This window comes from Erythrolamprus reginae, chromosome 8 (assembly GCF_031021105.1).
Source record: "Erythrolamprus reginae isolate rEryReg1 chromosome 8, rEryReg1.hap1, whole genome shotgun sequence".
Lineage (NCBI taxonomy): Eukaryota > Metazoa > Chordata > Lepidosauria > Squamata > Dipsadidae > Erythrolamprus > Erythrolamprus reginae.
The window spans coordinates 27527734-27542878 of NC_091957.1; the positions used below are offsets into that span (position 1 = coordinate 27527734).

At 46.8% G+C, this 15145-nt stretch overlaps 1 protein-coding gene across 7 annotated transcripts in view; it reads right to left on the bottom strand.

Moving 5' to 3' along the window:
• The window catches only part of UBR4 (ubiquitin protein ligase E3 component n-recognin 4), a 211101-nt gene that overhangs the window by 130725 nt on the left and 65231 nt on the right, over window positions 1-15145 (bottom strand). For 4 of the 7 annotated variants that reach the window (XM_070759467.1, XM_070759465.1, XM_070759466.1 and 1 more), the window contains exons 42-50: window positions 14987-15139; window positions 13342-13569; window positions 12077-12234; window positions 9843-10017; window positions 9002-9203; window positions 6755-6918; window positions 6419-6635; window positions 5642-5858; window positions 1086-1149 (exon numbers count right to left, since the gene is read on the bottom strand). In XM_070759467.1, the coding sequence (XP_070615568.1) occupies window positions 1086-1149; window positions 5642-5858; window positions 6419-6635; window positions 6755-6918; window positions 9002-9203; window positions 9843-10017; window positions 12077-12234; window positions 13342-13569; window positions 14987-15139 (1578 nt within the window). The remainder of the gene's footprint in view (window positions 1-1085; window positions 1150-5641; window positions 5859-6418; window positions 6636-6754; window positions 6919-9001; window positions 9204-9842; window positions 10018-12076; window positions 12235-13341; window positions 13570-14986; window positions 15140-15145) is intronic. The other 3 variants (XM_070759469.1, XM_070759468.1, XM_070759464.1) reach the window with 1 other exon arrangement.

The following is a 15145-nucleotide window of genomic DNA, read 5'->3' on the forward strand; positions in this document are numbered from 1 at the left end:
TCTCCCATTACTGTAAACCTGCCGCTTGGCCGCCGCCAAGGAGAATGCGAGGCATGCGAGGTCCCTGCAGAGCAGAGGGGGTGGCTGAGGCGGCGGAGGCGTAGCGGCGGCGGCGGCAGGTGAGCTTGGAGCCTTGCTTCAAGGGGGTCAGACGCAGCCTCGGCGAGCCGAAGGTTTCCGCGGCTCTGACTCAGAGCAGGAAGGGCTGGTGGGGGCGGCGAATCCACCTCCCCAGCCACCGGCTCCACCATCTGCGCATGCGCGGCCATGGGGAAAAAAGGGCGCGCATACGCAGATGGTGTTTCCACTATATCGCGAAAAATCGATTATTGCGAGGTCTTGGAACGTAACCCTCGCGATAATCGAGAGATCACTGTATATAGAAAAAGTAGTAAATGCCTTATGAATGTCAATAGAAATGAAGAATAAATATTTTCCCTCTTTCCTGTTATTTTAAGTATGTATTATACCAATTATATATATAATTGATTAAATATGTATTATACCAATTATATATATAATTGATTAAATATGTATTATACCAATTATATATATAATTGAATGTACACTATTAAATAAGTGATATAGAGAAATTGAAGATATATACAAAAAGTAATAGAGATGGAATAAGATCTGTAAAACTTAAACAAAACATGTGAGAAATATTTTTGAAAACAATAAAGAAATGCATTCTCTTTATTGTAGATAAACTGTGTTTAAGCTTGATATCTTTGTTTACTGTTCATGACACAGACAACTGGTAAGAAGACTTTATAACTGGATATTCTTTGGACTGTTTTGATTATTACGTGTATGAACTGGTCTGTTTATCGGACTGTGCTATTTCTTAAAGTAAACTTTAACTCACGTTAGTGTATCTGTGTTAGTGAAACACAGATACACTAACGTGAGTTAAAGTTTACTTTAAAAAATAGCACATTCCAATAAACTAATACACAACTAATCTCATAAACATTTCTGTCTGCGTATCCTTGTTAAACAAGGATTACTTTGCGCATACATTAACAACTGTTCTCTTCTCTAACCTCCCCGCAAAACCCCACCCCCACCACAAAGGGACTTACCTTCTCATTGACTGGCCCGACGGCAAACCAACTTTCCAGGGCTTCTAAAGAACTCACTACTAGCCTGCGGGAGGAAAGAAAAGGAGGAAAGTGTGGTCAGAAAATGCTCGACACGAGAGACCCTCCACCCCACCCCCTGATGGCTTAGAAGAAGGTGGGGAGCAAGTTGGAGATGCCAAAATCTTTGCTCTCCCCCCCCCCCCCCCCCAAGTGCAGAGAAAAGAATCAAAGCAAAAGAAAGAGCTGCAACAGGCATCATGCAAGTCTAGGGCAATGTGGCTCATGTTCGGAAAAACTTAGGGCTGTTTTAGGGTGCATCTCCGACTGGATCACACCCCTCTACTTCCTGATAGGGTGCTAGCGGTAAAGATGATTTCTTTCAGGAAGCTTGTTTTTTTCATGAAAAACACAAAAGCCTGTATACCTGTGGATGTATTACATCAACAGTGTCCCCACTATCTATTAATGGGCCTTGTTTCTTGTTCTGAATAAATCCAGGTTGGCTTACCGCATCTTTCGGTCTATAAAATGCACTTTTATCCCCCACAAAAGTGGGTGGGAAATTTCAGTCTGTTCCAGGTAGCAGTGATAGGTGCGGCGATCCCTGCTGCCTGGAACGGGCTGAAAAGGCGGAGGGCAAAAATGGGGCCCCCAGAAGTGGTTGTGATCCCTGCAGCCTTGAACAGCTGATCGTCGGTTTTCCAGGAAGCCGATCCAGCTGCTAATCAGCTGCTTGTGCTAAATCAGGCTGTGCTGAAGTTGACCAGGCTGTTTGCTGCAAGGAGGCAAATTGCTGGGAAGCAAAGGCAGATTTTTTTTTTACTTGTTTTCTTCCCCCAAAACTAGATGTGTCTTATGGTCCAGAGCATCTTATAATTTGAAAAATACGGTAATTATGAATGATAAAGGCAAGAGAGTTAATGCAATGATTCTGGATGAGCTACTCCAAAGTCTTCCAAAGGTTCAGCCCGGTAAGTCTGGATTCCATTTTTGCGAGGAGGGGTAAAGGTACCCACAACAATCTGGGTCTCGTTTGCCCTTCCTCTTATTGGCCCAAAGGTTCTTATTCAGAAGGCAGCTGGACTTTCTTGGGGTTGTTTTCCCCCTTGAAAATCTTTTGCATCCAGGGAGCTTCTTCAGTTCTGAGTTGACTAAGGTAGTTTAACTCGGATGAGAAGCAAGACTTTTTCAAGGATAAAAACCAAGGAAGTCCATCTGCCTTTTGAAAAAGCACCTTTGGGGAAAAACCACAACCCGGATGGTGGAGAATCTCTGCAGATAATCCGCTTTTTTAATGCAGATCTCTCTTCTCTGCCACATCACCGTTCATTTAGGCCACTGAGAGGAATGGGGTTGTTGTTGCTGTTTTAAAGAATACAACAGCTGAGTCTCCTTCTTTGGAATGATTTCTTTTCCCTTGGAACAATTGTGTCTTTTATCTACAACAGTGGTTCTCAACCTTTCTAATACCGCGACCCCTTAATACAGTTCCTCGTGTTGTGGTGACCTCCAACTATAAGTCTAGCCCCAATTATCCCAACAGAGCTTTAAACTGATTGGCAGGAAGGTCAGAAGGACAACCCCACTGTAAACGCCTGATTGGTAGGATTGTAAAAATATGTTCCTAGGCGCCAGAATAGAAGCTTTAGTTCCGGAAGGAAGGAAGGAAGGAAGGAAGGAAGGAAGGAAGGAAGGAAGGAAGGAAGGAAGGAAGGAAGGAAGGAAGGAAGGAAGGGACCTAAGAAGCAGTTCAGTGAATCCCCCGTTTAAGATGCTCAAACCTTCCATCATCTAGCAGGTGTCTGAAAAACAACTTATAAAAAGGGAATCTCCTGCTAAAGTTAGAAAAGCCAGGAAGGATGTGAGCCAGTGAAACAGAGCTAGCATGTCCCTTTACACAACGTGCAGGAAAGCTGCAGGTTCATTCCACCTCACCCTTCTCAAAAGCTGGTTAAGCTCTACCCTTCATTTTTTTTTAAGCCTAGACTGCAGGCAATAGTTAGCCAGGAGTCGTGAGAACCAGAGGGAAAGCCAAGCAAATAAATAAATAAAAATGAATGGCTAAAGTTTTTTTTTCTATTTCTATTTTTTGAGCTGACTTAATCTGCCATGCAAGGGACCCTGTTATTAAGCAGCACAGTGGAGATTAATCATATAAAAAAATCCTTGATCGGCTGACTGGATGGATGTAGGAACACTCAGAGAAAGAGAGGGTGGGGTGGGGGGCAAAAGAAACAGCCAAGAGGATGGAAGCCATGGGTAGCCATCTCTGTCACACAAAAACCATTCGTACAGAGAGAGGCAGGATACTAACCGGTCCAGGGTGGTTAAGGATTCAGTATCAGGACTTGGGGGAAATGAAAGGAAAAAGGAGGAAAAAAATAATAGAGGCAGATATAAATGAAAAGATATGAAGCTCACAGAACCAGAATTGAGAAAAAACACATCCTAAGAGCAACTCAACGAAGGGGGTGGGGGTGGGAGACAGCAAACTAAATGGAGCTGGGAATTGAGGGGGAACAGAGGGAAGGGAGGCGTGTGGGCAAAGCCGGACCCAAATTGAAGGGATTCCTTGGAGAATGGCTCCTATTCCTTCATTTACAAAAGCAACAAAGACAAGCCTCTAGGCTAGAGGTGTCAAACTCAAGACCGGTGGGTCAAAACCAGCCCACATGGTGCTTAGATCAGGCCCATAGAGCTGCTCTGGAAGCAGTGTAGGACCGGCCTGCAAAGACTCTGCCAGTTAAAACAGAAATTCGGAAGGCTGCGCACAGCCCTCCCAGGGTCCATTTTGGCCTGTGACAGCCTCCTGCAGCCATCTGCCGGCAAAAATGGAACCGGGGAGGTTGCGCACGGCCTGCCCAAGCTCAATTTTTGCTGGCAGAATGCTGAAGCAAGCCGTCATGGCTGAAAACAGAGCCCAAGTGGGCTGCACGTGGCCTTCCCGAGCTCCGCTTTCGTTGGCAGAGGGCTGAAAGCCATCGCAGCTGAAAACAGAGCTTCGATGAGTGATGTTGCGCTGGACACACATCTGGCCCCACCAACGTCAAACACAACCCTGATGCATCCCTCAATGAAATCGAGTTTGACCCCCCCCTGCTCTGCCACAGGTGTCACACAGAGCCATATTTGCTGGCACATGATACGTTGGCCAAGCTCAGCTCCAATGTGCATGTGTGTGACAGCCAGCTGATTTTTGGTTCACACAGAGGCTCTGGCAGGGTGCTTTTGGCTTCCAGGGAGCCTCCGGGGGATGGGAGAGGGCATTGTTACCCTCCCCCGGCTCCAGGGAAGCCTTTGGAGCCTGGGGAGAGTGAAACAGAAGCCTACTGGCCCCACCAGAAGTTGGAAAGCAGGCAGTTTCCAGCCTCCAGAGGGCCTCCGGGGGGTGGGTGGGGGAAACTGTTTTCACCCTCCCCGGGCACTGACTTATGGGTGTGGGCACTCGCGCATGCATAACACACGTGCACGTTCTTTTGGCATCCAAGGAAAAAAAGGTTTGCCATCACTAGCCTAGGGAGAAGCTGTGCAGGATGGCGGGAAGATCCCGCCAATCCTAACAAATCTTGCTCAATGGACAAACTGCTTACTGGTAGCCCCCAGAAGGCTGCATGGACCATACAGAAGTCTGACATCTGCTTCCTGACAATTTGACCTCTTTCTCCAGCCTCTAAGGATTCGGGGACTGTATGGATTTTAAGTCAACCCGCTGAACGTTACGGGGTTCAGCCAGCTGAATTCTAATCAGTCAACAATTTCTTGGGAGGAAAATTGGGCCTCATGATCCTTCTCAATGAGTGAGATTTCATCAAAAGATGCATCTCCTGCACGTTGAATATAAATTTTCCAAGACCCCAGGGATGATGATTTTTGCACTTGCAAAGATGGAAAAATTGCACATGCGAGACAGAGATATTCTGCTTTGAAAAGAAACCCACTGAAGCTAAAGGGGGCCTTCAGCTCAGCCTTTTTCTTCTCACTCCCTTCCTTTCCTTCTCTTCTTCTGCCCTTCTCATTAAGCGCAAGAGCAAAACCCAAGCCAGCAAAACTCCTCCCGCATTGGGAGCCCACCTTTTCCTGACTCAAAATTTCTTTGTCTCAAAATGGCCCTGGAGAAGAGGAGGAGGAAACGAACAGGGGAGGTTTAACAAGCAAAGAGCAAACTTAAAAGGGAGGGAAGGGGGGGTTCAGAGGAGCTACAACCTGCAGGTGGACAGTGTATCCTCAACGGAGAGCAGGCCAAACATAAACTGCCTGGCCCCCACATCTCCAAAACACATGGGCAAAAGACAAGATGAGAAAAGAGGTTGCAGGATTTGGACGTTCATAAAGCAGGAGTCCCCAACTAGGGCAATTTTTAAGACTGGTGTATTTCAACTCCCAGAATTTTGGGAGTGGAAGTCTATAAGCCTTAAAGTTGCCATGTTGGACATTCCTTTGGTAAAGAATACCCTGCACGGTGCGTATGCTAGGAATTGATCTCCAATATGGGCCATGGAAGGGGGCTTCACAGAGAGAAGCAGAATTTAAAAACCAACCGTCAGCCCATTATTTACCTCTCCAAGACGGTGCCGCCCACGGCCACAGGGGCTGCAGCCTCTGTGTCTCCGGCCCCGTTTCCCTGATTCAAGTTCGGGGGGCAGACGCTGCTCACGGATGCAGACGGGAAGTCTTCCGGGGGTTCATCCGGCCAGCCGAACTGCTCCTTGGTCTTGCCGTAGATCTTGACTGCGTCCAGCATGGTGACACCGGCGGGGTCCACAGAAGCCCCGACTGCAGTTGGGAAAAGAAGGGTGGGGGTCAATTGGCCACTGAGAACACCCCCTCAGCCCGTAGCAAATGGCAATGAAAATCTAGTGAGAAATAGGGAGAGGGCAACGATAGCTTGATGAAGATCAGGGAAGCAAGAAACCAGTTATGGATAAAGACGATTCAGAATACTACAAAACTTGGAACAGGCAAAAAGATTCTTCATATGACTATTACTACTCTACTCAATATTTAACTCACGCTCAAACTGCTCCAGCCAGCCAACTAACAACCACCACCAACAACAACAGACAGAAAGAAGGAACAATCATGGTGAAATTGATTTGCACCTTATAATGCTCTGGCCCAATCAGGTTGCAGTTCAAACCCCATGACTCAGCACTAGCATGCTTACATTCTACATTTTGCCTTATATGGTAATACAATGAAATATTACCCAGTATTGCTAATCTTAACACCTATCAATTCAGCCAAATGGAGGCGAGTCTTTCTTTCCTAAGGGACCTGATTGGGGCAGGTTGGATCCCGGTACCTGCAAAGACAATAAAAACCAGGGCTCTTACTGAAAATGGTCAGCTTCTTGTCGGCTTGCAGGGCTTCCTCGCGAGTGAAGGGGAAATCGAACCAGCGGGGGCGGCTGAGGTTGAGCTGCAAGGTGCGTCCGAAGACTTCCAGGTAGGAAGGAGCTCTCTCGATGGCTTGGGTCCCGATCTGGACCCTCATGCCGGTCATAACCATGGTGCTGTTGTTGTTTGTCACTTCGAGGGTGAAGCCCCCAGGCTAGCGAGAAAGGACAGGCGCGGCTCAAGAGGCAGGAAAGACGCAGGGGCTCGACCTCTTCTCCTGACCGCAGCTAAGGAGCTTCCTTGCCATCGCTGACCCCTGCCGCCAGGTCCTACCTTGGTGTTGGCCACATACATGCCGGTGGAGTTGAGACGGTGCTTGATCTGCTGGGCATTGTAGACCTGCAGGAGATCGTTGCCCCCAAACTCCACATCCGTCAGCTGCTGGTTGTGTTCAAAGAAGTCAATGGGAAAGTTCACCTGGGTGGAGCTGCGTGTGGCTGGAGGGAAAGGGCAGTGACAGAAAGGGACGTCACTGGGCAGTGATGGTGAACCATTTTTTCCTCGAGTGCCGAAAGAGTGTGTGCACGCACTATCATGCCTGCCCGAGTGCCCAGACTCATAATTCAGTGCCTGGGGAGGGCAAAAACAGCTTATTCCACCTCCCCGGAGGCCCTCTGGAGGCCAGAAATGGCCTATTTCCCAATTTCTGCGGCGCCCAGTAGGCTCATGTTTCACCATCCCCAGGCTCCAAAGGCTTCCCTAGAACTGGGGAAGGGTAAAAATGCCCTCCTCTGTGCGAGCCAAAAATTAGCTGACTGGCACACACATGTAGGTTGGTGCTGAGCTAGGTTCGCCATCACTGTCATAGGCGAAACTTACACCTAACGCACAACTAAAACTAGAGGTTGTATTTGAGGGAAATGTCAGCTACATAGCTGACATATTTTCTCTCTCTTTCTTTTTAAATCCCTTCTTTCTTTAATTTTCTTACTTTATTTACTCTATCTCTAATCCTTCTTTTTTCTTTTTTTTTCTGCATAATTTATATTACTGCTATATTTTTTTTCCTTTTTAATGTAAATATTCAATAAAAGTTATTAAAAAAAGAAAAAAAAGGGACGTCAGGCAGAGGGTGAAACTGGGGGAGCAGCTGTGGTTGCTCCAGGAAGCCTTTCCTGAAATTCAAAACTTCCCCTCTTTCTCAGGTCAAATCTCTGCCAGGCAACAATCCTGGTTTATAGCATAATGAGAGCCCTGTCTTTCTCCAGGTCCTTCTTTCCTCATTACTCTCTCACTGCCTTTCCTAGCTTTAATTTTGGACTATCAGGTCTTTGAGAACAAAAGTGCTGTCTGATAGCAAACCTACCATACTTTTCGGAGTATAAGATGCACCTTTTTCCTCCCTAAAAGAGGCTGAAAATTCAGGTGTGTCTTATATTCTGAATGTAGCTTCCCTCTTCCCACAGCCCTAACTAGTTGCTAACAATCTTCTCAGCTCTTACTTTGCCGGTTCTTTCATTGTTACTCTTTGCAAAGAATGTTTTCCAAGCCCTAAGTTTTTGCAGGGTTTTTTTCACTGCTCTAACTTGCTCCGAATAAGTTTCTTTCCAGCCCTAACCAGGTGCTAATGATGTTCCCAGCTCTTACCTGCTTGCAAGCTCTTCCATTGTTACTCTCTTTGGAGAATGTTTTCCAAATCCTGTCCTTGTAGGTTTGCAATTAAAATTGCTCTACTTGCTCGAAATGTTTCTTTCCAGCCCTAACCAGGTGCTAACGAAATGCCCAGCTCTTACAAGCTCTTTCACTGTTATTCTTTGCGAAGAATGTTTTTCAAGCCCTAAGTCTTTGCAGGGTTTTTTCATTGCTCTACTTGCTCCGAATGTTTCTTTCCAGCCCTAACCAGGTGCTAATGATTTTCCCAGGTTTTAGTGGCTTGCAAGCTCTTTCATTGTTACTCTCTCCAAATAAGGTTTTATTAAAGCCCTAACCAGGGGATAAAATAATGTGCTGAAGTTGACCGGACTAAGTACGCTAGCCAGATGAATATCTGGTAAGCAGATTCTTTTCCCTATTGAGGAAGGGTTGAGGAAGGGAGGAAAGAGAGGAGAAGGAAGAGGAAGAAAAGGGATTGACGGAGGGAGGAAAGAAGAGGAAGAGAAGGAAAAAGGAAGGAGGGAGAAAGAAGAGAGAAATATAGAAGAAAAAGAAGGGAAGGAGGAAAAAGAAAGGAAGGAGACAGGAGGAAGGGGAAGAGGAGGGAGAAGAGAAGAGAAGGAAGAGGAGGAGGAAGGATGATATGGACGAGGAAAAGGAGAAGGACAAAGGAGAGACAGCGAAGGAGAAATGGAGAAAGCAGGAGGAAGAAAGATAAGGGAAGGAGAGAGGGAGAAAGAAGAAGAAAAGGGAGGGATAGAGAGGGTGGGAGGGAAGAAAGGAAGAAGGGGAGAGGAAGAGGAACAGAAGGGAGGGAGGGAGAGAGGAAGGAGGGAGAAAAAGGGAGGGAGAGAGGGAAGGAGGAAGCAGAGAGGAGGAGAAACCACCTTCTCGCTAAAGCCAAACTTGCCCTTGTCCGCGACTTACGGATTGCTGCTGCTTTGCGTTTGCGGATGGGCTTCATGATGCTGACCACGCTGCTGGGCTGCAGGGCAGGCTGGAGCCAGTGGGAGGTGTTTTCCACGTTGGCCATGTAGATCCGCAGGCTGCCGTCCTCGCAGAGGAGGATCATGGTTGTCCGCTGCTGCTCATTGCAGGCCGTGTGCCGGATGGCCACCATGTCTTGGATCTAAGCACAGGGAGGGTACCAGGGTTGATGCCATGTGTGTGTGAGAGACAGAGAGAGAGAAAGAGAGAAAGAAAGAAAGAAAGAAAGAAAGAAAGAAAGGGAGAGACAGAAAAAGACAGACAGAAAGAGAGACAGACACACACAGAGAGACAAAAACAGAGACACAGAGAGAGACAGAAACAGAAAGACAGAGAGACAAAGACACGCACACAGAGAGAGACAGAGTGAGAGAGAGACAAGACAGAGACAGACAAAGACAGAAAGAGACGGAAAGACACAGAGAGAGACACACAGAGACAAAAAAAGAGAGAGAAAGAAAGACACAGAGAGAGAAAGAGAGAGACAGAGAGAGATGTGGGGAGGGAAGAAGGCTGGCAAGCAAAGGAGGCTCAGCAGAAATTCTGGCCACCCAGGGTGAACCGGAACTTTGGATCCCGAATCAATCAATCCACCCCCCTCCCACCCCACCGCCTTCGTGTACACGTAGCAGGCCGTTTCTTTGCCCGTTCTGACTCAGAAGCCGATTTCGGTGCTCCACCATCGGTGACTTGTCTTCAAACTGTTTGAGAGCCCCTCCTTCATTCGCTCACCATCCTGGTTGAAGTCCCAACCTCTGAAAGGCCAGCCTGCCGAACCCACCTTAGCTTTAGCCGGTAAGGTCTTGATCTCTTGGATCAGGAAAGTGTCAGGCTTCACCATCATGACGAGAGGGATGCCGGTGGTCTGTTGCACGCAGCACAAGAGGCCTGGATGGTTCATCACTTCTGACCATTGGCAGAGGGCCGGGGAGGTCTTGCTTCCCCCGTTGGAGCTGCTAAGAAAGGAGGGAATTAAGTGAGAGCAATAAGCCACTTTTGCGGAAACAGGGAAGGCCTGAAAAAGAATACAGTGAGTCCTCGAATTACCGCGGTTCGTTTAGTGACCATTCCAAGTTACAATGGTGCTGGGGGGGAAAAAACCTGACTCAGGGCCGTTTTTCACATTTACGGCCTTTGCATAATCAAAATGCAGACACTTGGCAGCCAGTTCATATCTTTGATGGCGGCAACGACCTAGAATCAATGTTCCCTCTAATTTTTTTTCTGTGTGGGCGGAAAAGTATAGTGTCTGAGCGGCAGTCCCTTTGGGACTGGGTGGCATAGAAGAATGAATGAATGAATGAATTAATTAATTAATAAACAAACAAATAAACAAGAAAAAAATCCCTTATTTTTAATTAAAAGAAATTAATAATAAAACAAAACCAAAATCTATTACTATTATTACTATCTTTTCCTCTTTTTCCATCCCTGTCTCCTCCCCCTTGTGTGTGTGTGTGTGTGTGTGTGTGTGAACTCTTGAACAATTTCCAATTACAGGTGAGCTATTGGAAATGGTTCAAGAGTTCACACACACACACACACACACATACGGCTGGTTTTTTTTTCTCTGTTGTTATTTGGGTGCTTTTTACCATATGCTTTAAATCAAGTCATTTCTCTCTTTTTCTCTTTCTCTCTCCCCCTCTTGCTCTCTCTCTCTCTTTTTCTCACTTTCTCTCTCCCTCTCTTTCTATCTCTCTCCCCCTCTTGCTCTCTCTCTCTTTCTCTCGTTTTCTTTATCTCTCTATTGCTTTCTTTCTCTCACTCTTTCTATCTCTCTTGCTTTCTTTCTCTTCTCTTCTCTCTCTTGCTATCTCTCTCCCCCCCTTTCTCTCTCTCTCTCTCACTTACTTTCTCTCTCCCTCATTCTCTCTCTCTCTGTCAGCGAGGGGGCTGCGAGAGCACTTTCTCCAAGCGCTTCGGGAATGCCTGCCCTGCCTCTACTGCAGCCCCCTTGCTGAAAGTCCAGGACGAAAGCGCTCCCAGCGAAGGGGCTGCGAGAGGGGCGGGTATTCCCGAGGCGCGCGGAGAAAACCCTCTCTCGCAGCCCCCTGACTGGGAGCGCGGATGAGGAGGAGGAGAAGCTGCAGCCACCGCTGTGGGAGAAGTCGCGCCCCAAGGCAGGAGACAGTGGTGGAGGAGAGGGGGCGGATCGGGTGGGCGGGGGGCAGGGACGAGAGGCCAGGGGCGCGAGGGGGCCGAAAGCACCGTGGGGAGGCAGGGGCTGCCGGCGCCTCCCCCCCCCCGCACACACACACCCATGGGCTGGCAGGGGGATGGGGAGCGCGCGCCCGTGGAAAAGGGTGCCCGGGGGGGTATTTTGGGGCACGCACGTGCGCACAGGCGCAGCTTACAAGGAACGCTGCCTAGAATCATGTAATTTCCCAGCTTCTGACCAGCAAAGGCAACGGGAAAGCCAGATCCACTTAATGACCAAGTTACTAAGTTACTACCATCGAGGCAAGAAAAATTGTGGAAAATGGGATTAACAAAGGTCTCTCTTAAAGACAGAAATTTGGGGCTGAGAATGAAAGATGAATTATGATTGGAATCACTCAGGGAAAATTCAAGAGGGAGAAAGAAGAAGTAGAAAGGGGAGGGAGAAGAGAAGGTGTAAGAAGGTAGAGGGAAACAGAGGGAGGGGAGTGCAAAGAAAGGAGGAAAAACAGACTGATAAATAACAGCATAAAATAGGTGCAAAAGTAGGATATTCATGTTAGATTGGATAAAAATGTATAATTATGTATGTTTTTGATACGTTTTAAGGTACATCCATTGATGTATATATGGAAACTGATGTAGGAAAAAATCTAAAAAACCTTTTTATATATAAAAAAAAGAATCTGGCCAACTAACAGTGAAGGGAAATGAGCAGGAGATAAGATAGGCATTCAAACCTGAGCTGGACTTTGTGCTTTATATATTCCATATGTATATATGGAAACTGTGGAGGAAAAAAAAATAACAACCCCCAAAGAAAGAAAGAAAGAAGGAAGAGAGAGAAGTCCTCACCTCTTGATGTTGATGGGAAAGAGGTGCAACACCTCCAAGGTAGCTCGGCTGATGGTAGCCGCAAAGGACTTCCCTTGGCAGTAGCTGAAGAAAAGCATCTGCAGGACGTGGGAGTAGTAGACAGACACTCCGCCCCCAGCCACCTGGCCATTGCTATCCTGCCAGGGACACAAAAGGCAGAGGTCACAGGTGGGCTCCCCCCCCAAACCGTATCTGAGTCTAAAGTGTCCGTAAAGATTCTCCGTTATTCTGGTATACATATATATTTATACTCCACAGATTGCATTGGCTGTTGATTGGTTTCCAGACTCAATTCAAAGTGTTGGTTATGACCTATAAAGCCCTACATGGCATCAGACCAGATAACTTACGGGACCGCCTTCTGCTGCATGAATCCCAGTGACCGGTCAGGTCCCACAGAGTCGGCCTTCAACTAGACAATGTCGCTTGGCAGGTCCTGGGGAAGAGCCTTCTCTGTGGGGGGGCGGCCGGCCCTCTGGAATCATCTCCCCTCGGAGATTCGTACTGCCCCCTCTCTCCTCGCCTTCCTTAAGAGTCTTAAGACTCATTTATGTCGTCAGGCTTGGGCCGATTAGCTCTTGGCCTCCTGGCCAACAAATGTTTGTATAATTGTTGTATGAATGGGTGCGACTGATTTTAATATTTGGGATTTTAGATAGCCATTTAATTTTAATTTAATTGAATTTAATGCTATTGTAATGTACTATTTTTTATGTGTTGTAAGCTGGCCCGAGTCTTTGGAGAGGGGCGGCATAGAAATCCAATAAATGAATAAATAAATAAGAAATAAACTTGATTTGACTACTGGCCGCTGGTGAGCCGCAACATCTGTGTTATCTGTCTGCTGTGCCCTGGGTCATTACAACTGATTAGCCTATAGGCCAGTGATGGCAAACGATTTTTGCTTGACTCTGCCAGGCAGTGCGATTCATTTTTTTTACATGATTTTTCCTTGACTTTTAAACATTTTAATAGTTTGTTTTTCCCCCCTGATTTATTCCATTTTTTTCACAAATTCCCTGATATTTCCCAAACCGCCGATTTCCCTAATAATTCCTTGATTTCCAGGTTTGCGGGACACCCTGCAAAATCCATCCAGTTACCTTTTCAAAATATAAACTACTTTTGACACAAAGTGGGCCTCTGCGAATCAAGTGAAGCCCCATTTTTAAATAAAGAGGGAGAGTTTCCGGATAGCGCCGGTGGCCATGTTGAGGCAGGAGGCTGAATGCAGGGCAGGATACCTTCAGGTCCTCGTGGCTGACTTCGAGGACGTTGGTGACATAGAAAGGGCCATGCTGGGCACTGCTGGCCTCCTCCATGAGCTGCAAGTAGATGTAGCCCGCCGAGGACATGATGACCACAATGTTCTTGCTCTCTTCGTTGAATAGGAAGGTGATGTCTCGGATTTTGGAGCTGGGCAGCAGGAAGTAGAAGGTGGGACTTAAGGCATCCACCGAAAGGTCATAGATCTGTGCAAACAGAAGGGAAGACTTTGAGGTGGGGGGGACCAGAGAAGCGCCCTCCTACCTGGCCACCAAAGAGGGTTCTGGCATCTTCAGCCCTCATTGGCATCCTGCCATTAATAGCGAGGAGAGAATGGGGGCAGGGGGGAGCAATGGGACAAATGGACAATAAACATGTGCTAAGATAGTGCTGGAAGAGGAAGGTCACTTGAGGAAGACCAGGGATGCTTTGAACCAGCTAGGGCCAGTCTTCAAGGGCACTGAGAAGCCGGAGAAGCTGGGAATGGAATGACGATTGCTTCAAACATCAAGTGTTTCCAAAAAGATTTAGACCTCTGCCCATTGGATGGCGTTGGACTGGTCAAGTGGGTAGCTGTCAGGATTTAAAACCTGAGGTAAAAGTCAGAGTAGAGTAGAAATGCTGTAATTACTGTAAAGTAGAAGGAATGCTGAGTCATGGTGCATCATCAGGCTGATGCAATCTGCTCTACAACCTGATTGGTCAACACTTGTATATACTGTAAAACACCTTTATAAGGGCGTGGTCTGTTTTGTGGTTGGTTTACAGTGATGGGCTCCTACGGGAACGGTCAGAAACGCAGTTCCGGTAGCAAAATTTGGAGCTCCATCCCAGACCACCCAATTTGCACTGAAAGATGTTGAAACAAAATGCATAAGCCACGCCCACAATGTGGTAGTAAAAATTTTGGTAGCCCATCACTGTTGGTTTAGTATGGTCAGTTGTGGTTTGTGGTCTGGTCTGGTGTAGTTTAGTGTGGTTGAGTTTGTTTTGTAATATTGTATACAGTTAATAGTTTTTGATACTACTGACAAGTAAATAAATCTTCTGAAGAAAGAAATCCTGCTGTATGGTCTTTATTAAGAAAACTGCCTAGTGACTGGTATCCTCCACATTTCCATTGAAAATTTAAAATAACTCTGACAATACATTCTCATTGTGGTGTGGTCTGGTAGTGGTTAGTGGTTTGTTTTGTTTTGGTTAGTAATGGTTGGTTGGTCTGTGATAGAGTTGCCTAGTGTAATAGTTTGGTTAGGTGTTCTGTGATATAGTATAAATAGTTTTGATACTAAGAAGTAAAAGCCTTCTAAAGAAAGAACTCCTGCTGTGGTATCTTTATTAAGGAAAGTGTCTAGTACCTGGTGGTATCCTCCACATTTCCAAAGCAAGTTCAAAAATAACTCTGACAAGAGCGACAGATTGACAGGATAAGCCTGTATGTTTTCACGTGGAAGATTTAGTTCTAGCTTGATTTTACTGCCACCAGCGTCTTTTAGTAAAAAAACCTTATCACTTCATCGAGGGTCTTTCTTTCTTCAGGGATCGGACTGAGGCAGGTCTGACAGAGATCAGAGCAGAGGGAGAGGGACAGGAAGAGTCTTGTCGGCCTCCACTCAACCCTACCTTGACAAAGTCGGCAGTGACGATGGCCAGTTCTGTCTGGGATCCCGGAAGCCAGACTGCCTTAATGATGAAGTTGCCCGTGGCAAGCTGAGGGTGAAGCACCAAGTGATCCGAGACGGAGCCTGAACTGCTGAACGTGAGGACGTGGCAGTCCTGGAA